The sequence below is a fragment of the Peromyscus californicus genome, unplaced genomic scaffold (genome assembly GCF_007827085.1).
Source record: "Peromyscus californicus insignis strain IS unplaced genomic scaffold, ASM782708v3 Scaffold_22__1_contigs__length_63687245, whole genome shotgun sequence".
Lineage (NCBI taxonomy): Eukaryota > Metazoa > Chordata > Mammalia > Rodentia > Cricetidae > Peromyscus > Peromyscus californicus.
The window spans coordinates 45,238,267-45,261,885 of NW_026294525.1; the positions used below are offsets into that span (position 1 = coordinate 45,238,267).

Sequence of the window (23,619 nt, forward strand, 5' to 3'; positions counted from 1 at the left end):
GGATCTAGAAATTTGGGAGCATCCAGTAGGGAATTATGTAAGACAATTCAGATAGTGAACTGTAACATTACACTCTCAATAGCAATACGTGTGCCAAGTCCCCCAATGAGATTTTGAGGTCTTCCACTCCCAAAACACTGCTTTGTCATATATGCACCTTCCGATACATAGTCATTGCAAAGGACAAATGAACATGTACTCATGTATGTTTTTGACAGTCAAGAAACATCAAATACTTATGGATTTTTCCATATGTCAAGTGGAGTTTAACTTCTTAGCCAAACTCCTTTAGATGTACAATAAAAAAAAATGTGTTTGAACAATGTACAGTAAATGCTCATTAGCCTGAACTCAAACAAAAAGTGCTCAACTAAAACCTAAAGGTTAAACTTTCACGTTCTGGATTTTACTCAGGGTGATAACAACCTAATAAAAATAGTAGCCTTTGCATTAAGCAACTTCAGAGTTACCTGGTTGGCCAGCTCAATCACCTGTAGTGTCTACACCTTGCAGCAGTGAATTGTGGGAATAGGTATCTATTTGGATGGCCCTATGGAGCTACCAGATTTTGACGAAGTGAACAAAGAACAGTTATGCAAATGCATGTCTATCTGATTACACATTAATTACTTGGACGGAAATGCGTCATATTTACCAAGGCAAGCCAAATATTCCTTTACTGAACATTCACCCAAGTACAGTGCATAAATACAAAAATCCTAGATGATCATTTTAAAAGTTAATTTGTCCTTTTACTTAAAAATAAGTACATCCTTCAGACACCCTTTATTTACTACTGATCCTTCAAATGTTTGTTTTTAATCACCCAGTTCCATTTGGGATATTCTTTGTCTGATATCCTCATTATGAGTTGATCTTCCTCTTTTTTTTTTTTTTTTTTACATCTGTTAGAAGAAGCAGCTTGAGCCGGGTGGTGGTGGCGCACACCTTTAATCCCAGCACTCGGGAGGCAGAGCCAGGCGGATCTCTGTGAGTTCGAGGCCAGCCTGGTCTTCAAAGCAAGTTCCAGGAAAGGCGCAAAGCTACACAGAGAAACCCTGTCTTGAAAAACTAAAAAAAAAAAAAAAAAAAAAAAAAAGAAGCAGCTTGAGGTGGAACCTCAAAAAAGCCTTCTAACTTCAAAAGAAAGGATCATCTACATTATACCATGTCTTCATGCTGGATCTAATACAGTATTTATGCAAAGTCTTATTTCTCAGCAACCATTCCATCAGTTAACAACATTCTACTTGCCTTGTGACACAGAAATATTGTGTATCCACACTGACCCCTCTTACATCATAACTTCTCAGGTTTGGCATGGATCTCATGCAAGCTCTCTACCAATTTTCTTGCATTCTTCTGCCTTAATGTTCTTTGGTTTACAATTTTCAAAAGCATCCAAAGCTTGAAAATTAGTAAAATAAATCTAAGTTGAAAACTAATTCCAAATGAATGGATGTTCCAAAACACTAATACTTCTATCTAATAATTAAACATCTCTACTACAAGATTTGAAACTCAGTGACAGCTTTATTACCCCCACACAACCCAACAACTGTTTTACTGAGAAGAAAATTGATCAAAAACTGGAAACTCATGATGTCAAAGTAGAAAAAGTCCAATAAAATCTTACATGTACAAAGCAATCATTTTAAGGGACATTTTATTAACTAATCGTTTCAGAGGAAATTCTTTGGCACTTTAATATATAACTAGTGCCTACTCCTGTATGTTTCAAAGAAATCTACTTGGTCAGCAGTTTCTGTGGAAGGGTTATCAACTGTTGACCTTGAAGCATTTTCTATTTATTGTATCTTGCTTGTCTCTGGCAGGATAATAAATACTGTTGTTCTACAAAAACAAAAAGTAAGTGAAAAACAGTTTGCCATAATTTTTCTTTATCTATCTACATCAATGGATAATTTTGCATCTTTAAAACCAAAGGGTAATCATTTGTCCAGAATTTGAATCATCTTCTATTTCTTGTATCCTTTCTCAAAAGTAATTTTGAGTAGAGACCCATACTATTAACTGGTTAAAAAAAAAAAAAAAAGAATGATCCAGTGCCTCCTCTTTCCCTAAAGTCTTATATAATATGATATTCTAATTGCTATTCAGAAGGAGACTAGACCATCAGTGAGCTGCCCTAATTCTCACATATAAAATGCAGCAATCTAGCTCTGTGGGTGTTTAAAGTCAATAGATGGTACTCCACTAAAGAAAGAAATTGATGCACAATTCTGAAAGATGGATATTCACTGACTGTTCACATTATATTTTCATTCTAAGATTTCTGAGAGCAGGTACCATTAGTTAAGTATCAATTAGCATCTTAACTCTCTTTAATTGTCCCTGAGTGGACAGGGTATAGACACACAATTGATATGTTTTCATTCCCTTCTCTGGCTGACAGGTAGCTCTGACCAAGAACAGACAGTTTACTAGGCTTGCTTTATCATACAGTTTGACACTCCCCACCCCATTTCCCCAGCCTCTCTCTCAGAAATATTCCCAAGGAGATGGCTAGAGCGGCTCCCTCGTAAGGAAACAAAGAGACTGCTAGACCAGCTCACAGCAACAGAATGCTGCCAACTCTATATATTAATGCCAAATGCTGGACAGGTATCTCTTATGTTGGCTGGAGCTCATGGGTTTGGAATGGATCTATCTCTCTTAGAAGCTAAGTTGCTGCATGCCAGGGATACTTGAAAAGGAGCCTCAGACAACACTGAATGGATAGGCAATGTGGGTGAAGGAAGCAGAAGTATTAGGAAGAGAGGGGAGGGGAAAGAGGCAAAGAAAGAAAAGGAGTCGATCTTGAGATTTTGACCAATAAACAAAGATGCTCATGAATGGGCCCCAATGAGCCGACTTGATAGCCATTACACTCCATGATAGGTCAACAGGAAGAGTTATGGCTCAGCACTGCCAGCCTCCACTGCTCAAGCTCTTTCCATAGGAGGGAGCCTAGCTTCTACTCCTCTTGCTGAAGCAATCCCGGCACAAAAGCCAAGTCCATCGTGCAAACAAAACGAGTCCATTACGATGTTTAAAATATTTTCTTGCTGTTTTCAGTCTCCTTAAAGATGTCCTTTTTTCAAAAGGATAACGTGTCCTTACCTTTTGAAGGATGAGGGAAACTTGTGATAACATAAAAGATGAAATTTTGAAATCTTTGAAGAGTTTGAGACAAACAAGAACTGTTTTTCATTTAGGTCTAAATGACTTAATCCTAGGGTTCCAATTCCACATATTTTTGAGATTAAAAAATGTCATCAACCCAACCTGAATCTCAGTTTCCCCTCTCTACATAGGAAATAATGCCGCTCAAGCCGCAGATCAAATAGGGCTTAGTAAAATGCGATGTGAAGCCATTACTTCACCTTCTTGACCTGTGTTGCTCTCATGGACATGTCTTGGGCAACACAACTGGGCTGAACAAATGATACCTAGAACGTTCCCTTTTCCAAAGTGATTTCCCCCACCCCCTGCCTTCGGTCTTATCTAATTCTCAAAATCATGCTATGATAGGGCATTGAGACAGGTGTCACTAAATGTTCTACAAAGGGAGAGCCCAACACCAGAGAAGATGAACGGTTGTGCCACAGCCCTGCGGCTAGGCAGAGGCAAAGGAATGATAAATGCCCAAGTCCCTGCAAACCTACCTCTGTAACTTTATCAATCTGGACATTAAGATTCATTATATGTGCAGAACAGCACTATGACCTCAATGATAACAAATGCACTATTGCAGCGGTGTTTCGTACTTCGGTGAGAAAAAATAATAATAATTTCATAATTAAGAATATATTATGCTTAAAATCTTAGCGATTTAAAAACTGTAAGTGTTCATAAAGATCAGGGTAGACATATAATATGTACTAAACCTTCTTCCCTATTTCTTTTTCTTTTCATCCTTTGAAAATCATCTTTTAAGTGGGATATTTGAGGATGTGTTAGCCAAAGCTACAAATGACCAGGTAAAACTGACTTTCTATTGCCAATTCAAGTCTCACTTAAGAGTGAAATTTTTATTTGTTATTAGACAGAAACATCTATAAATAAGTTACTATAAACATTGGGTTTTAACAAGCAATTTTTGGATCGTATGCAACGACACTCTCCAAATAAAAATATTTTCAAGTTATTTCTCAACATATATTTATGCTCTCAGTGGAGCTTTATGACCCAAACAGTTCCATGTGAGTCCATCAGGGAATCTCTGCTACCAAAAACGGTACCACACAGAAACCTGTAAGAATAACGCGAGTGGATGGGTTGCCCTGCAGAAGCACTGAAAAGCACACACTCACACAGCTGGTTAGGTGAATTTTCCCCATCAGCTCGTCAATCATTTTAAGTTAGTTAAGTGGCCAAAGTCCCTTTCACATCACATTTGAGTGAGGGTATTATAGGAGATGCCACTTTCAAGAGAACAGAGTCTTTATCCTAAAACATGTCCTTCCTTGATAACCCACTACGCAGATTCCAGCAGTGAAGGCCAGGGCGATCCTCCGGCTCAGTTTCGGGGTACAGTAACCAGGCACCTGCTTCTCACACCCTTCCCTCAGTATTTTGCACTTTGTTCTGGTCTGGTCCAGGCCTCTAGCCTCTTTTCCTTGCTCCAAAGCCACCAAGAGTCTGCACAGCGACTCAAGCATCAAGCAGAAGTGTTTTCCCCTTCTGTCTGGGGGCAGAGGGGTGGGGAGGGGGGGTCCTCACCACGACCCTATGGCCCTGGGGAGGGGAGTCGGTGCCACCAGGGCGGAGCGAAAGACAGCGCGAGGTTGGTGACTTCCACAGCATCACCACAGCCCGGCGCCTTCCCGCCTCCGCCCAGGCCATGTCCAAGGGGGGGGTCCCCAGAGCGCAAAGCTGGGATAAGAGTGGAAAAGGGAAGTGAACCAACGTGCGGATGCCAGACGTGAGTGTGAACACACACAGGGCAGGTAGAACAACCCCGCCTCTCCCCAACTGGCTTCCCGGACCTGCCTGCAGCCCCGCCACTCAGGGTATCCCGGCGCCAGGACAAAGCTGCCGCGGCCTCCCTGCGAGCGCAGGGAGAGCTCGCCCTGGCTCACTGATCTCCCCTGGCCCGGACCCAGTCCCAAAGGACCTCGGGGACGTCGGATCGGGCGAGGGGACCTCGGGCTGGGCGCCCACAGCGCCTGTCCCCGGCGTCCCCGCTGAGCGCCTGTGCTCACCTGTTCAGCACTTTGCGGATCCTCTGGCGCATGCCAGCCCGGGAGGAGGCGGACAGGCTCCCGCCGCCGCTGCCTTCAGCTGGCAGGTTCTCGATGGTGGTCACCACATGGTTCGGCGGGGCCGGCGGCGGTGGCGGCTGCAGCTGGGGCTGCGGAGGTTCCGGGGGGATCATCGCGGCGGAGGCGGTGGCGGGCGGCTATCAGAACGCTGCGGGGCACATAGTGCGCGGGCTCCGGGCCCGGGGAACACGCAGAGAACCCGGCCAAGCAGCCCCGGCCCGGGAGGCGGTGCCGCCTGCGAAGCGGCGAAGCGGCGAGGCACCCGCGGCTCCGGCCGCCGCCTCCCAGCGCAGTGCCTTCGGCTTGCTATCCAGTCCTGGTTGCACACCCTCGCTCGGCGGGCCGCCGCTTCCTCCAGCCCGGGCTCTTCCCCAGCCGCGACCCAAGTCCTGGCACACCCCGCCAAGTGGCAGCGAAGGGGGTCGGAGGGAACCCGGAGCTACCGGCTCCACTGCAAGGACCGTGCAGAGAGAGGAACCCGGCTGCCAGGCTTCGCCTTCTGTCCCGGTGCCCAGGGCTTGTCCTGGCGCTGGCAGTTGCGGTGGCGCTGCTTCAGCTGGTGCCGGGTTCGCTCAGAAAGCTGCCGTCTGTGTCTCACGGAGTGAGAGACCGAGAGGGAACCTGGAGCGCCGGGCGGGGGCGCCGCGCTGGCGGAGGGGGTCGGGGAGGCGGGGGTGCGCGCGCTCTGCTGTCGCCAGAGGGCGCTCCGGCAGTGCCTTGGTGTCCCCAACCCTCCTCCTGGAGTCCAAAGAAGCCCTAGGTCTAGGGTGTTGTGGCAGGCGGTGGGTGGTTTTGTCTTTTTAGGGCAGCACAGGGTAGATTCTCCCTCTGAAACTGGGGAGGACTCCTCTTGCTTCTGCGGAGGCCAGCACCACCAGCCCCAGGCAGCGGCATGACGAGACCGCTGTTGGTCCAGGTTACAAACCCAAACTGAACATCCTAAATATTGCAACTACTCTCATCAGAATGGACCTGCAGGAAATGGGGAAAAAAACAGTTTCTCGCCAAAAATGCATTCTGGGAATTGGGAAAAGCAAAACAAGCCACCCCAAAACGTCTCTGTTTAGGCGATGGAGCCTTGGAAAGGGAAGCCAGCGGACTCTAAAAGCACTTCTGAAAATAACAGAGATCCTAGTTAGTTTCTTAAATTCTGGGGCAAGACTACTCATGAAGACTACTCCCTGGGCATTGTAAGAGTTAAATGAAGTAAACTACCCATCAGGAGGGCCTCCAGCTGTCAAAGAGTTAACTGTGTGTTAGCTACTGAAATCTAGTCCTAAACAGGACCACTTGCCACCGAATGGGCTTTGTCCCAGGCATCCCTTATACCTATTGATCCTCATTTCAATCCGTAATTGACTCTGGAAATTTTTTTTCCCCAATGTCTTTTAATCTAGATTGCCTGGGCAAGGATCTTGCAATGAAAATGATATGCATTTAAGATTTTTCTCCACTTCACTGCAGAATGGGAATTGATCACACTGAGTTAGTTTAACAGGTATATTTGTTCACACAAAAGCACGTTGATACTGTCACTGAATCTAAATGCTCTGGAGACCAGCAAATAAAAATTGCTATTTCGGATGTTCAGAGGCAAATAACATTCAAAAGTAATAGACTATATCATTTCAAAAGAGGGAGGAAAGGGGGAGGGACAAAAAGAAGCCCATCCCTTTTATAACATTGAGGGTACTCATTATTTAAAAAAATTGGGGGAGGAGGATAGGAGGATCTCTGTGAGATCAAGTCTGACCTGGCCTACAAAGTGAGTTCCAGGACAGCCAGAGCTACACAGAAAAACCCTATCTCAAAAAACAAAACAAAATGGATAAGCAGACATGTACAAAACCTCTCCAGTCTATATTTAAGTGTCTGTCAAACCCAGTTTCTACCTGAACTGTCCCCCAGGGTCCCTTTCTACAAAATTCCGCCCAAACTGGAACATTTGCCGTTTTATAATCAGAACATCACCCCACGCTTCTTCAGTGACTTTTCATTCTAGAATATTCACCCCAGATTTTCAGGACAGGTACAAGAATTACTACAAACAAGAACAAGGCTGGTAACCTTGTGAACGTTAAAATCCCAATAGATGGCAATGAATTGGCCCCTGGGGAACTACCAAATGTAGTAGACATGAGTAAAATGTACTGCAGCTGGCCCTGGCAGCAAATCTCAATAGGAATATCTCTATTAAAACAGCATTTACGGTCATTTCAGGTGTCTTCCTTGAATGAGTGGTTGCTTCTGTGCCCTCTTCCCTCACATTTGGCTTGATTCCTTTTGAGTGTTTTTGGCATATCACAATTCAATCCTGTGAGTGCACTTCCATGTCTGGATATACATCATTTCTCTGGAGGGACTGTCAAATCCTTATGTTCTGAATCTCCATTGAGTCAGGAAGGGAGGTGGTGCTGGCTGGTTTGTCCACCCAGCCTGAGAGGAGGGAACTTCAATTAAGAAAATGCCCCCAAAAAACCCGGCAAGCAAGCCTGTAGGACATTTTCTTAATCAGTGACTGAGGGGGGAGGGCCTAGTCTATTCTGGGTGTGCCACCCTTCAGCTGGTGGTGCTGGGTTCTATAGGAAGCAGGCTGAGCAAGCATCCCTCCATGGCCTCTGCATCAGCTCCTGCCTTCAGGTTCCTGCCCTGACTTCCTTCAGTGATGGACTACAGTGTGGAAGTGGGAGCCAAATAAACGCTTTCTTTTCCAACTTGCCTTTGGTCTTGGTGTTTCATCATAGCAATAGTAACCCTGAGTAGTTCAAGGAGTAAAACTCTAATCCTGCTGGTGAGAAAAGACCCTGTATTATCTCATATCATAGATGGGTGGAACCTCTAAGATTCTGTGTTCCACACTCAGCTCTTAAATAGCTAAAGTAGCGTGTAAGAGATGGGGAAACATGTCAAAGGTGCAAATATCACAGCAGTAAGTCTGACATGGAATTAAACTCGTCTTCCCTCTGTCCTGCTATGAGAGTGCTACTTGTCTCTTTGTCTCAAAACCTGTTCTCCAGGACTTCTTATCCAATCGGGGGGAGGGGGGGGGTAGGAATAAACTCTGACTCTCAGTAGTGGCATATGGGTCCATAGCCAGAGAGATCCTTTACAGTTCCCTGCACAGTCAGTTAGTGGCCTGATACTATTGCAAAGTTTCCTTTCAGGCATTTTCCCCCTGCTATATCACCTGAGTAGTTCTGAAGACACACGCTAATTCTGTTGAATTCCTTAAGGAAGCAGAAGTTGGCTATCAGCTCAACCACAGTGTTGTACGGTGTTGCTCATTTTGAAGTCATTTAACTCGTGGAAGAATGTGCATAGTTTAGCCTAAGATCGAGACTTCAGAGCCCTGGGCATTTTGACCAGTTTGTTTAGTAAATAGTAAACCTGTGCATTACAGTTAAAAAAACATCAGAGTCAGGGTCCAAAAGTACCTGAGACCATCCCCCAAATACTGAGGAGTTGCTTAGATTATCTTTTTTGCTGTGAAGTGGCCCATATTTAAAACCTTACTCTGTGTTTTTCACATCATGTCTCTTGATCCCATTCATTCCCCATCCCTTTGCATCTGTCCTCTGCCTCTGCACACTGGCCCAATGAATAAAACAAAATTCAAGAGAAAAAAAGGAAGAAAATAAAATGAGACAAATTTTAAAAAGGGAAGGAATTAAAAATCTCATCGTGGAAGCTGATATTTGACCCAAGAAGTCACGCCCTATAGCCCTTTATCAATATATTTCATATATCTCTCCTTGCAAGTGTTCATTGCAAGGAGTTATTGGTCTGGTTCAAAGCCCTTGGTCTCCACTTCATGTTCAATGCTGGGCCCCTACTCGGACTCCTCTTGGACATCCTGCTGCCTCCCTGTGTTGAGATCCTGCAGTTTGGGGTCTGTGGGTCAGGTCCCTTCACGAGATCATAGATGGGGTGGTTATTGGGGCAGGCAAAGTTATAACTCTGGGTCTGGGCCTGGGCAGCTGTAGGGGTGGTCTGCCAGGTAGGAAATGGGGACAGTTCTCCCATGGTCACAATTTTGGGGTTGGCTCACCTACACCTGTGCTAACTGTTGGCTCTATTGTGCTACCCTGGCAAGTGCAGGGTCTGCTCTCCTGCGTGTTACAGCTGGTGGGGTCAGGGATGGCTCTTCTGCTCTTATGATCACAGGGCTAGCTCTCTCATCTGCCTCAGGCATTGATGGGGGGGCTCAGATAGGAAATGGGGACAGCTCTTCCTTGCTCACATCTTTGGGGCTGGCTCACCCACACTTGTGCTAACAGGTTTGGCTCTGTTGTGCTGCCCTGGCAAGGTGCAGGGCCTGCTTTCCCAAGTGTTGCAGCTGGAGGGGGTCAGGGACAGCTCTCCAGCTCTTATGACCATAGGGCCAGCTCTCCCACCTGCCCCAGGTGTTAATTGGGGTGGTGGGGGGACGTCTCTCCCCAGCCCATGTCACTATGTGGCAGATGAGGGGTGGGGCTAGGTCTCCCATGTATCCATCCTCACAGTTGGATCATCTATGATTTCATCAACAGGGTCATCCCTGTTGTGCTGCCCAGACAAAGTGTAGGGCTCACTTTCCCACGTGTTACTGCTGCTCAAGAGGTCAGCTCCCACACCATCTCAGCCTGCTTCCTTCCTTTCTCATCTCTTCAGATATGCCTCTATCCACAGGACCTGAACCATTCCCTCTCTCTCTCTCTCTCTCTCTCTCTCTCTCTCTCTCTCTCTCTCTCTCTCTCACACACACACACACACACACACACACACACATACACACACACTTTCCCTATAAAACACCACACCATACCTCTGCTCACTCCAGTAATGGCCTACTGACTGGTGCTACAAGGTACCAGGTGGGCCCGTGTTTTCTCTTCAGTGCCCTGGGTGGGCAGCCCCAGACCTCTGTATGAGTCTCCCTGTTTCACTCCGGTGGCCATGACGCAGGGCTGGGCCATGCTTTCTCATCGCCAGGAGTAGATTATTATAGTGACTCACCACCAGAAGCCATGGGCAGGCTCCTGGTTGATACATTTGGCTACATTCAGTCCACTTGGCTGCAAGGCACGGAGTAGGTGCTTGGCTGGAGATCAGCTGCAGGTCAGGGTTAGAATTCCCTGTCCCTGTGTGACTGTGTTGTGTCCATCTCTGATTCAGATCTGGATTGGGCCTACAGCTCCTGCTTGAATGTGGCCCCCCACAGACCCAAGAGTCATTTTCTTAAAATCCTTCTTTCTCTACTAAGTCTGATTGAATCTAAAACACACACACACACACACACACACACACACACACACACACACACACGTGTTATACCCAAGTCTCAGAATCCCCCAGAGACCATCAAGGAGTCCAAATCCATATGTAAAAGCAAAGAGTCTTTATTCAAACTTGAGCTTGGACCCTCTGTCTGTCCATCACAGTGGTGAGATTGGAGAGCCACACCTTGGGGTAGGGTTTTTTTTCTTTCTTTCTTTCTTTTTTTTTTTTTTTTTTTTTGGTTTTTCAAGACAGGGTTTCTCTGTGTAGCTTTGCGCCTTTCCTGGAACTCGCTTTGTAGACCAGGCTGGCCTCGAACTCACAGAGATCCACCTGGCTCTGCCTCCCGAGTGCTGGGATTAAAGGCATGCGCCACCACCACCCAGTAAGGGGTAGGGTTTTTATCAAAGCAGAGGTTGGGGTGAGGGGGGGATGGGTGTGTGCTGGGCTAAGGGACACCTGGTAATATCTATAATGGTTCGAACGTTAGGTATTTGCTTTGGAACATTAGGTATTTCTCCTTTTGGATGCTGATTGGCTCATTCCTGGGCGGTGCCTGGGTGGTGTCAGTTTGTGTTTTTTCCTGGAACCATGTTTTCTTACAGTAAACTGAAACTCAGGCCTACTTTCTGGCTGGTCTCTCTCAAGCCTGTCATGGCAGCAGCTGCCAAGCTACCCTGGGCCTCATAACACACACACACACACACACACACACACACACACACACACACACACGTCATTGTAAGTGGTTTATTGCTGTGAAGAGACACCATGTGGAGGGAAAAGGGGCTGGCTAAAGAAACCCACCCTGACCCTGGAGCCCAGAACCAGTGAAGGAAACACAGCCTAGATCTGGGACCTGAGCCAGAGAAAGAAACACTTTATCCCCGAACCCAGAACCAAAGAAACATGTCCTGACTCTGAAACCAGTACCAAAGAAACACGCTTTGTCCCTGGAATCAGAGCCAGTGAAAGAAATGTGCCCTGGCCTTAGAATTAGAGCCAAAAAGCTAAGAAAGGCCAGTGAAAGAAGTACAGTTTGGCTCTGAAATCAGGGCTATCTCTGCCCCTAACACACAAAAATAACCAATCCCTGAGCAGAAAAAACTAACCAATCCCTGGACGGAAAATCTTCTCCCTAGAGAAACTCCACCCCCAAGAGATCCTATATAAACCACCCTGCCCATTTAGTTGTTGGCTGTTCTTTCCCACCCTGGCAGAGGCAGCCACTCTCCTGGACTCCTTATTCCCAAATAATTCTCTTTTTCAAAGGAGTCTTGGGTGTGAAGATCTTCATTCATCAGCACAAAGAAGAACCTTGCTAAGACGTCCCTTAGTGGACTGAGCAGAAAAAACCTTGCAGAGACATTCCCTTAGGGGAGCTAAGAAAGGCAGAGCTGAACAGAAGAATTAGGGGAGCTGGGAAAGGCAGAGCTGAACAGAAGAATCTTGTTGAGATGTCCCTTAGGGGACTGAGCAAGGTGGAACAGAAAAGTAAAAACTTTTTGCTGGAGCTGGAGGAGATTGCTACATATCTGCAGGGGTTTCCCCTTTAGCAGAGTAAAGCAAAAGAAGCAACATCTAGGGCCAGAAAAGAAGTAGAGCCTGCTGGGAAGCTGCCTTAAGTTGGTGCTGGGCAAAGCTCAGCTATAGTGGTTCTCCAGGAGAGGAGCAGAATTGCTATATCCTGTGGGGAGACCATCCCCCACCACACCCCAACTCCAGGTATAGCCTGACTCCCAAATAGTCAAGAAACCTTTCCCTCCCGAGCTGAGCTGTCCTAGCAGCTCAAGATATTGCCTGACTTTAAACTTTTTATCTCTTTGAGCACTAGACTTAGTTCCATTACACTTTCTGGTGCTCCTTTTCTCCTCAAACTGTACATTTTGTATTTTTCCTTGCTCAGATTGCTCCTTTTCATTATAGACCACATAAGCGTAGATACTAGTAATGACACAACACTATAAATACCAGACTGTCTTGAGATCTCCTCTGCCAATGCCTTCAATTGCAAACTCTTCAATTTACCCTCAGGTAGATTTTTTTAGGACAAGGACAAAAAGCAGTCACATTCTTTGCAAAAATATCACAAGAATGGTCTCTAGGTCACTTACTAACATCCTTCCTTTCTGAAACTTCTTGAGCAGAGCCCTAATAATTCAAGTCACCCTCAGCACTGTCTTCCATGTTCCTACTAGGATGACCCATTAAGCCTTGCTTAACGCATTCAACTACTTTCCTAATCCAAACTCCCAGATTTCACATTCTGCTAACAATGTCAGGCCTAGTTCATGGTACCAATTTCTGTCTTGGTCACTATTTTATTGCTGTGAAAAGACACCATGACCAAGGCACCTTCTTTTTTTTTTTTAAGGTTTCTTTATTTATAATGTATACAGTGTTCTGTCTGCATGTAGCCCGCCCACCAGAAGAGGGCACCAGATCTCATTATAGATGATTTTGAGCCACCATGTGGTTGTCAGGAACTGAACCCAGGACCTCTGGAAGAGCAGCCAGTGCTCTTAACCTCTGAGCCATCTCTCCAGCCTCAACCAAGCTAACTCTTATAAAAGAAAGCATTTAATTGAGACTTGCTTACAGTTTCAGAGGTTTAGTTTATTATCATCATGGTGGGGAGCATGATGGCTCACAAATAGAACATGGTGATGGAGAAGTAGCTGAGAGTTCTATATCTATATCCATAGATAGCAGAAGACAGCCACAAGGCTTGGCATGGGCTTTTGAAACCTCCAAGTCCGCCACCAGTGACACATTTCCTCCAAGGCCACATCTACTTCAATAAGGATACATACCTCACAATCTTTCCCAAGTAGTGCCTGACAATGCATTCAAATATATGAGCCTATATGGATCATTTTTATTCAAACCACCACACATCACACATGTAATTGAATACATAGTGTCTAGATAGTTTCAGGATTTTCATTCACCTGATTAATCTCATTCATGAGCAAAGAAAAGAGATAGAAAAGATGTGGAGAGAAAGAAAAGAAAGAGAACAGAATGGGTGTGTCATTACATTTAAATCCAAGAAATGGATAAAATAATTGAGATATCAAAGCACAGAAGCTCCATGAGCACTCATTCATCATCAATTAAGGTAGTCAGTGAATGATTATTGTGGATGTTATATGTGCAAAACAGGGAAAGAGACAATAAACAACAAGAGGCAAGATGTCACACATTTTACACTCTATTTTTGCTTAATTATGCAAATTTTTGTCATGCAGTTTGGAAACTTGCTCCTCTGGAGTAAATTAGGAAGACTTAGTGGGTTATAATTGGCCCTAGATAAAGGAGGTTGGAAAATGATATTAGTGTGGTATTAATTGTGGATGAGGTCTAATTTTGCAGTGTCAGACTATGCTTTGAGAGATTTAGAATATCTATGCATTTTGTAAAATGTTCCATTTCTAAAAGTATAGTAGGTGTGTATCTTTGTCATGGTGATACAGTAAGTCTCTGTTCATAGATAATAAATGTTTTCTCAAATGCTAAGCAGATTGGTTCTGTGGATCATAATTGACCTACACCCTTATTTAGTGAAAGAATTAGTTTTGTAGGATCAGTTACCTCAATGGATGAAGATCATCTCAATATATAAGTACACAGCAAAATTGTCTTTGGAGGGCTTGGGAACATGACTGGTGGAAGAAAACTTGTGTAGCCTATGAAAAGCCTTGGTTTGATTCTCAACACTGAAAATAAGTGGTGAGTAATTCACCCAAGAAATTGTCACTATTTTAAATACTATGTTACCCATTATCTGTGACCAGAGAAACACATTTCTCATATAAAGCTCACTTGTCATCTTTTACTCTTAACCTTAACATCTCCCTCTAAACAATTTAGTTCATAAAATATTAATGCAAAATGCTGTGTTACTTGTATACTGACCCATGACTAGGTAGAAAAAAATGTTATAATAGAAATGGGTCAAATAACCTCAGTTCCAACTCTAGTATTATTTCCTGGCTGAGTCAACTTTAGGCATTTCTTTTAAACTTTCTGAGCATGAATGCCTTATTCTATAAAAATGGAAATAATAAAAAATGTATTTCAGAACTCATGCAGACCAATAAAATATATACAAGGAATTTGACATAAAATGTATTCTTTATTAAATGGTTGATCTGGACATATGAGTGCATAGTATTGGTATTTACTTCCCCCTGAACTATTCTAAAAGATGGTTCAGATCTCAGACAAAAGTCAATGCAAGGCAGAAGCCAATGTGATGACTTTTTAGGAAAAGGAAACACATGAAATGAAGCACATCATGGGCTGAGGCTACAACTCAGTGGTTGGAAACTTGCCTAGCATGTGCAAAGCCCTGGGTTCAATCCTCTGTGACAGAAGACAATATGTGGGGGCTACATATAAAAGTCTATATCTATAATCCCAGCATTTGAAAGTGGTGACAGTAAGAAAAGAAGTCCAAGGCCAGAGTGAGAAATGAGACCCTGCCTCCAACAAAAGGCAGGGAGGCACGTTACCAGTCCCATATTCATCCTGTCTTTGTCCTGAGGCATCTGCAAGTCAACATAAAGGGATATAAGATCCAATCACTAAAACAATCTTAATGGGCAGAAGTGACAGGGTTGAAAATCCAGACCTGCAACTTGTATTTAGTGGACAGAACAGCAAAACCTAAACAACAATAACAAAAACCCACCACACCTAAGAACCCAAAAACTCTGAAAATTCCCCTTGAAGTCAACTCTTTTGTTTTAAATTAATGTAATATTTTATGTAACGTTTTCATTCAATTTGAGAATTTCATACATATATATTATGTGTTTTGATTTTTTTCTACTCCTGACCCTCCCCCTCCAGCTCCTCGAAGACCACCCTCCCCCATCTTAGAGCATGGTGGCAGGCAGGCTGACATGGTGCTGGAGAAATGGCTGAGAGTTCTACATCTCAATACACAGTCAGCAGGGGAAGAGAAACACTGGGCCTGCCATAGATGTTTGAAACTTCAAAGCCCACCCTCAGTGACACACTTACAAGGCCACACCTACTCCAACAAGTTCACACCTTTGAACCCTTTTAATCCTTTCAAATAGTGTCACTCCCTGAAGATTAAACATTCAAATATATGAGCCCATGGGAACCATTCTTATTCAAACCATCATACCCCCTCACATGCCTTTCCCAACTTCATGTTGTGTCATATATGGTGAAGATTTTTCTTTTTCCCTTTGCTTACAAAAGCCAATGGGCTGTTGAAAAATCAATGAGAGTAAGTCATTGCCTACTGTATACCTTTCAACCTTGTGTTGTAAACATTAAATAGGTGAATAGCCTACCTTTAAACCAGTAATAATTTTTCCTGTATTTCTAAGCTTTTTTTGTCTTTAAAAAACTTCCACCTACTTTTCTAATAAATGTACAAAAAATTTCAAGTTTGTGCTGTGAGTGTTTTGCTTACCCAGAACCAGGCTTCATCTACTGGACATTATTTAAGGATGGAGGAAACAGCATTGAAGGAGATATCTGCTGAACAATACGCTGCCTGTTGAAGTTAGGAAAACATCAAAGAAAATCCAAAAGCTCCCTTAAAAAGTAATGCAGTTGACTTTATATATAAACAGAAGTTGCTCCTATAAACATTGGCTATCTTGCACACTTTTATTGTACTACACATAAGAAATGACATTATTCACATAAGGAGGCTAATGAAAATTCACTTTATTCCTATGTTGTTTACACATCTCATTTCCTGACCTTGATAGCAAAAACCTATACAAGATTATCTATTTTCTATTTTTAATATTCATTTCTTATTTTCTTTTTTTTTGTTTTTTTTCAAAACAGGGTTTCTCTGTGTAGCTTTGTGCCTTTCCTGGAACTCGCTTTGGAGACTAGGCTGGCCTCGAACTCACAGAGATCCGCCTGCCTCTGCCTCCCAAGTGCTAGGATTAAAGGCGTGCGCCACTACCGCCAGGCCTCATTTCTTATTTTCAACAATTTCAAAATGCACATCATCATAAAAATTCCAAATTAATTTTAAGTTTGAGTAACTTATTTATGGGAAGGTCCTATGACTAATGAGAAAGGAACCCATGGCATGAGCAGAGTAAGAGAGCTCACCAAGGCAAGTAAAGAGGAGAGTTGGTGTGAGGGCTAATACCGTCTACTTGACATGACCTAGAATCATAGAAGAGGGAAGTGACTAGCCATGTCTGTGAGGGCTCATGTAGATTACATTCACTGAAACCAGAAGACCCATGTCTTAGTTTGGGTTTGACCACCATGACCATGGCAACTCTTATAAGAAAAACATTTAATTGTGGGTGGCTGGCTTACAGTTTCAAAGGTTCGTCCATTATGATCATGAAGGGTAACATGGCAGTGTGCAGGCAAATGTGGTACTGGAGCTGAGAGTGCTGCATCTTACAGGCCACAGGAAGTTGACGACTATCACACTGAGGGAAACTTGAGAAAAAGAGACCTGAAAGCCTGCCCCCACAGTAACACACTTCCTCCAACAAGGCCGCACCTCCAAATAGTGCTACTCCCTTTGGGAGCCTTTTGCTTTCAAACCACCACAACCTGCCATAATTATGGACAACATCGTTGCATGGGCTGGAGCCCTGGATTGCATAAAAAAGAAAAATCAAGCTGAACTCCTGCTTCCATGGCTGTGTCATCATGACAGACCCTACCCCTCAGACTGTAAACTGTAAACTATAAGCCCTTCCTCCCCAAAGCAGCTTCTTATCAAGAATATCAAGGAATGAGTACAGTTGGAAAATTGTTTGGTGAAGGATGCATGAAGTTTCATAATTCAAACCAAATTGTTTCAGTATATATATATTAATTAATATATATATTAATTAATTAAATCATTTAAATTTTTTCATTTGAAAAAGTCAAGCAATTTAAAATGTTTATTTTAGTTTGGTTTAGTTTTGGAAAACTTTGAGAAATTTTCACACATATTTCATATCATCATTCCCCTTTGGTTTCCTGTGCATTTGCTAGCCCCGGGTGGCCAAAGTTTCCTCCAATTATAATAACTATGAGAGAAAAAGAGAATGATGATTAAAAATTGGCTTCACGTAATACAATTTACATTAAAACTGTGTTTATTCCATGACAAAGCTTAAGAACTTAGTACAAGTCAGATACTCTAAGGCATAAAAATTATTAAAACAATGTCCCTGCTTTCACATAATTTTAGTTTAGTGAGCAAAACGTATCATCATATAACCAATGAAACCAACTTGTGCTAAATGTTACACTGAAAGGGTGGGTCAGCACAAGGATACAAGGCAGAGATGCTTGCTTTATGAGAAAGTTGAGGAAGGGAGGAGGCAGGAAGGGTTCACGGTAGAATTTTCCTGGTGGAGAGATAAGGAGTCAAGAACAGATAGACACTCAAGGCAGTAACCAAATCAACAAAGACTTGACAAAGATAGGCATGCATGTGGAGTATGAGCATCCATAGGCGAAGCTAGTACAGAAGTTTACTTAATAACTGTATTTCCCAGAGTTTGGCCATTTCAAAAACAAATGGTACTACTATTTATTTAACATAATATTTAAATGACTCTCTAAAACATAAATGCCTAGTTTAGTTTCTTATTAAGCAGTAATATCCATGAAATCACACATCTGAAGTGCTAATTGCATGGTTCTACTATCCATTAAACAAAAATAAGTAGTATAATTGTACAAATGCTCTCACTAGCACCACTTACATTGTCTTTCATGCCCCCAGAGGCTAGTACTCTGCTAGTTGGGAAACGGTGCTTTGCAGCTTTTGTGAACTGTGGGGGAAGGTGGGGAAAAAGCTTTCTCCTAGGAGAACATTCTCTAATAAAGCACTGAGTTTTCACCAGACACAAGCAGGTGATGATGAAAAATGTGAACATGAGTGATCAGAGAGAAAGCTAACTCAGTAAGGTGAGAAGAAAGAGGGAACACATGAGTGCATAGAAGGAAAAGCTACTTGCTCATAGGAATCCAGCAGGAAAAACAAACTGATAGGTAGCTTTAAGTTAGGAAATCTGGGGTTTGTTTATTTATTTGTTTTGTATTTGATGGACATTTGAGCAAGGCTATCAGGATAACTACTAGCCCTAATTAGTTATTTAAATTTAAGTTTCCATTAACTCACGTTAAGTAAACTCTGTTTCAATCCAGCAGTCACATTAGCTACATCCAAAGTACTCAACAGTCACATGACTAGTGGTTACTGTATGGAACAGAGAAAATACAGGGCATGTTCATTACTGCAGAAAATTCCTTCTTTTCCATCTGTTTTTAGATACAGTTGCAAACAAAAATTATATATATTTAAGACATATAATATGGTGCATTTTTAAAACATATACAGACTGCATAATAATTACCACTGTCAGGCTAATTAACATATCCAACACTTCATAATTGCCATGTGTCTAGGTTTTGGAAGTGCTTAAGAACCTTGTTCTCCTTGCAAATCTTGAATAATATAATATATTATTTGTATAATATAACTACCATGCTGTACATTAGATACCCAGAATTATTCATCCTGTGTTACAGGAATCCTATCACCAAATCAATAGAAAAATTTGGGTCAGAGAGGCGGAGATTCATTGACAGTGGACATGGCCAAAGATAAGGCAGGGAAGAGAGAGGTGCAGACCCTTTTTTGAACAAGGAAGCAGTAGCATGGCCAGCTGCACAGTAGCCGATAATCCCATGCGGATTCTCCATTCTGTCTTATAACTATTGTGCATGGATTTTGCTTATTAATAAACAGTAAAGTAATCCCTTGAAGTCGCTGATTTTGTCAAATACAAATAGACTAGATATTGTAACTATAATTCTTGCTTGATAACTGTTTTGTTATATGTAATTTTACTATGTTAAACTTAAAACCTTCCTTTTTGATTAGACAGAAAGGGAGAAATGCCGTGGTGTAACCCCTCTGTATGCTGTGACTATGTATTGCACTCATTGGTTTATAATAAAGATGTTTTGGCCTGTGGCAAGGCAGGATAAGGTTAGGCAGAACAATCAAACTGAGGACTCAGAGGAAGAAGGGTAGAGTTGGAAGAGGTGTGAGCCAGCTGCCCAAAAGTAATATGCCAGAGGACTGGTAAAGCCACAGCCATGTGGCAATACATAGATTAATAGAAATGGGTTACTTTAAATGTAAGAGCTAGTTAGTAATAAGCCTGAGCCATTGGCCAAACATTCTGTAATTAATATAAGCTGTTGTGTGTTATTTGGGACCAGGCAGTCAGGACAAAAGGCTCTGCCTCTGTTTACAATCCTATCCATGGCCCTTCTCCCTATCTCTCTGCTTACCGGGGAGTCTATCTAACTCCTGGTTTCTCATCACCTTGCCTGGTTTTTATTTTACGTGTGTCCTGGAAGTTAAACTCAGCATCTTACCAATGGAGCCACCTCCCCAGCCCTGCGGTTGCTATCATGATTCATGTGCTAGCATTTATTTCATTTTTAACTAAAGAACTTCTCAGCACATAGCTTGGATAGAAGTGTTCACTAGAGCTTTGAATGTTTTGAGATGATCTCTCTAAGCACACACTAAATCATTTCACAGAACCAAAAGGGAGGTGTATACATGTCTAAGACTGCGACTTAAAGATGCTGCTCAGTTGATCTGAAAAATCCAAGAGGAATTTCCCTCAGTTTATTACAGACGAAGCTAACGGCATGAAGAGCCATGGGAGTAGGGGGTGGGGAGTGGGGGATTGGGAGGTGAGGGGGAGGTGGTAGAGAAAGCAAGATCAGAAGACTATCCTTGGATACCCTAGACCCTATCTCAAAGAAAAAAGATGAAATAAGATAAAAATGACCCCACTAAAAAGGCTTTGTGTTCAGTGGCACACAGTTCAGATGACAGGATGAACTAAAGGGCAGTTGGTGTCCCTTGAGAGAAACCATGTATACGGAAGAAACAAAAGGCCAACAGGGAAAAGGGACAATAAAAATGCTTTGCTCCTTTTGCTCTGTTGACTTAAACAGTCTATATCCTCAACACAACATTGGAGTAGGCCTGTGTCCAGAACGGTGCACTCCGATCTATGAGCCAAGATGCTATTGACCCATTGTTACCTCCTATGCCCACAGGTATCATTGTGAGGAGCAAGCAAGCTGAAAGTGTTCTTCTATTCACATGGTGGCAGCTGTGGGTGTGGCTGCTGTTTTCCAATACACTGCTGTTGAAGTCTTCTCTGAGAAAACCAAACTGGAAGAGAAAAGCTTCAAAATAGAGGCAAGTGCCACAGCACAAGGGTTCGATCTTCCCAGAAAATACGTGGACATAAGGCTCTGGGAAATCCCCACAAAGCATAAACACAGAGAGTATGTCAATGTTAAACCCAGAGCTTAACAGTTACATCACAGTAACAACTTCCATTAGCATGGACCAAAATATGTAGATGAGTCCATCTAAAAAAATGACCTAAATGTTGACTCAATAGACTTCTTAGTCTCCAGTTAGCATTACCAGACTCCTGGCTGTACACTACACTCTGGCTCTTAGGATCTATCGTTGGAATATAGTTCCAATTACTATAACTGAATGAGTATTTTTAAAATTCAGTATGGAAGGTTCAGGAAACCTCACAGACATGGGGCAAACAGATTACAAGAGCCCAGAGACCAGGACAACCACTGCAGGGGAGTTTCCTCTAGACAGGACAGGAATGTTGCTCTCATGAACTCTCAAGAGTATGGCTGCCTGCCCAAAACTTGCAGAGGCCACACCAGTCAGTGTGTAAACATGAGTGGGGGAGAATGTCACATGTCTCCACACCCACATGAAGAGCTACAGGCAAGTCGGTGGCTGCTGTTCTGTGTTTTGGTTTTGCTTGCTTACTTGTGTGTGGAGATAAGTCCATAATGCTAAATGATTAACTCTAAACACATGTGCATAAGGACAACATTAATTGAACTCAGTGGATTATGTATTTAATATCTCTATCTTTATATTGAGATAAAGAGACCTTTGATATATAGACATGAAGCAAAAATAAACAGAAAAGAAGAGGGGTGATTGGGAGGACACAGGAGGAAAAGGAGAAGGGAGGAGATGGAACTAATACAAATACAGTATCCTTGTGGATGAAATCCTCAAATTAAAAAAATACCGCATGTAGCAAATAAATACTTTAATAAATATTATATTTAAAGAATATTATGGATAAGTAGTAAATACAATGCATATTGTGGTTCATAGATATTTTTAAGGACCTAGTAATTCTCCCACAAGACAGCAAAGTCTTAATTGAAGATACGATTTTTGAAAACTCCACAGGGAAAAGACAATAAGGGCCCAGCTATGGTGATGCACAACCATAACCCAGGACACTGAAGTGGGAGGATCATAAGTTTGAGGCCAGCCTGGGATAGATAACAAGACCCTTTGAAAGACAAAGATGAAGAGGAGAAAGAAAGACACCAACAATTCCTGACACAATATTGGCTTTTTAAAAAATCAAAATCCAATCCCAGTGGTGTATACCTGCAAATCCAGCACCCAGGAAGCAAAATCAGGAAAATCAGAAGAAAGTTCAATGTCATCCTCAGCTATACACCAGGTTGGAAGCTAACCTGGGCTCCATGGGACCATCCCAAAACAGCAACAACAAAAATTAGAGAATTTAAGTTTAATAGGTACCTTTTACAGATTACCAAGTACAGTGGACCCTCAAATTTTAATCAACATTAGACAACGTTAATGAGAATGTCAGAGGTAAAGGAGGAAATTTAATTAAGTGATTCATACATTACAGTGGTAAATTATTTAGAATGCATTCTGATGCGGTCATTTCTTCTGCTTCAAATAACGTCAGTAATGAAGTATCAGTCATGTTTTGTACCCGATACTCAACCTGGCTTCATGGACATGTCTAGTGAGAAGTCTGAAGAGCATTTTTGTTTGTTTTTTTGTTTTTTGAACTTTGTTTCTGAAAAAGTTTTTAATAAGGACTTGAGGGTGTAATTCAGGAGTGCAGTGCATGCCCAGTGTGCATAAGACTCTAATTTTAAACTTACTGATACATAACTTTTTACAACTCATACTATCAGTAAAGCATTTTGACACTGAGACTACTTGGTTATATAAAATTTTTCTCAGTATTATATTATGGTTGTGATGGGTTGGTCGTGGACAACTAACTGTAAAAAAAGACTATACAAGAGAGAAGAATTAATAAAATCCAATAAATTGAGAACATTTAAATACTTTTTAAATCACTGAACCATAAAGTAAATGCTTGTTCCCATTTTGATGTACCCCATGTCAGCATTTTTATTCACGAGAAAGCCTTAAATTTGACCTATATCTCTAAATTTAGACAGATACGTTTTGAGTGGGAGGGGCTACAACAAATGTCTGTACAAACGCAAATAAATATGGTCTCTACTAATCTTTGAGGAGAGAATAAATTCTGAAATGCTAGGAATATTTGTAATGGCGAAGCAGTGTTCTGTTTCAGTAAGATTGCAAATTAAGTACATATTATATTGTTCTACAATGAAAAGAAACTCACCCTGAATCTGTCATAATTTTCTACCCACCCACGTCCACTTTAGGCCACCATTTCAAGCCATGTCAACCACAGTGGTGAATTCTGCAAACTTTTAGGATTGAACTCGTTTTTGAAGTGAAAAGTTATATATGAAAAGGCTTTAAACTTTTTGAAATGACAAGAAAGGAAGATGCAAACAGCCTGGGCACTCATGATGTTCTCTTGGGTCATGTCAATTTTCTGGTGTTCATTTCTTTAGCTGTTAAGAGACCCAATTCCTATCCATTGCAAAGGTGAATATACATCTGAGTGCACCCATGTGCGTATACACACACACACACCCACACACACACACCATATGCAGATGCTAGATAAACCATAACACTAAAAATTGATTTTTACCAGGCTTCCAAGCAAGAAGAAAGATGTTCTCTAGCTATAAGAAACAAGAATAACTTTCAAATAAAAGCAGCTACAACATTAAATGGCCTTGAGGTATGTCAGAAGACATGAGTTAAGAAAATGGGACAACATGCCAGAGAAAGGTTTGTGCTGACCCTGCAGATTCTGTACTT

The 23,619-nt window shown here is 42.4% G+C and overlaps 1 protein-coding gene across 1 annotated transcript in view; it reads right to left on the reverse strand.

Annotated features, from left to right (window-relative positions):
* Slc35f1 (solute carrier family 35 member F1) overlaps positions 1-5,840 on the reverse strand; it is a 415,476-nt gene extending 409,636 nt beyond the window's left edge. The window contains exon 1 of the mRNA XM_052751337.1: positions 5,208-5,840. Within this exon, the coding sequence (XP_052607297.1) occupies positions 5,208-5,380 (173 nt within the window). The 5' untranslated portion in view covers positions 5,381-5,840. The remainder of the gene's footprint in view (positions 1-5,207) is intronic.
* Positions 5,841-23,619: the final 17,779 nt, after the last annotated feature.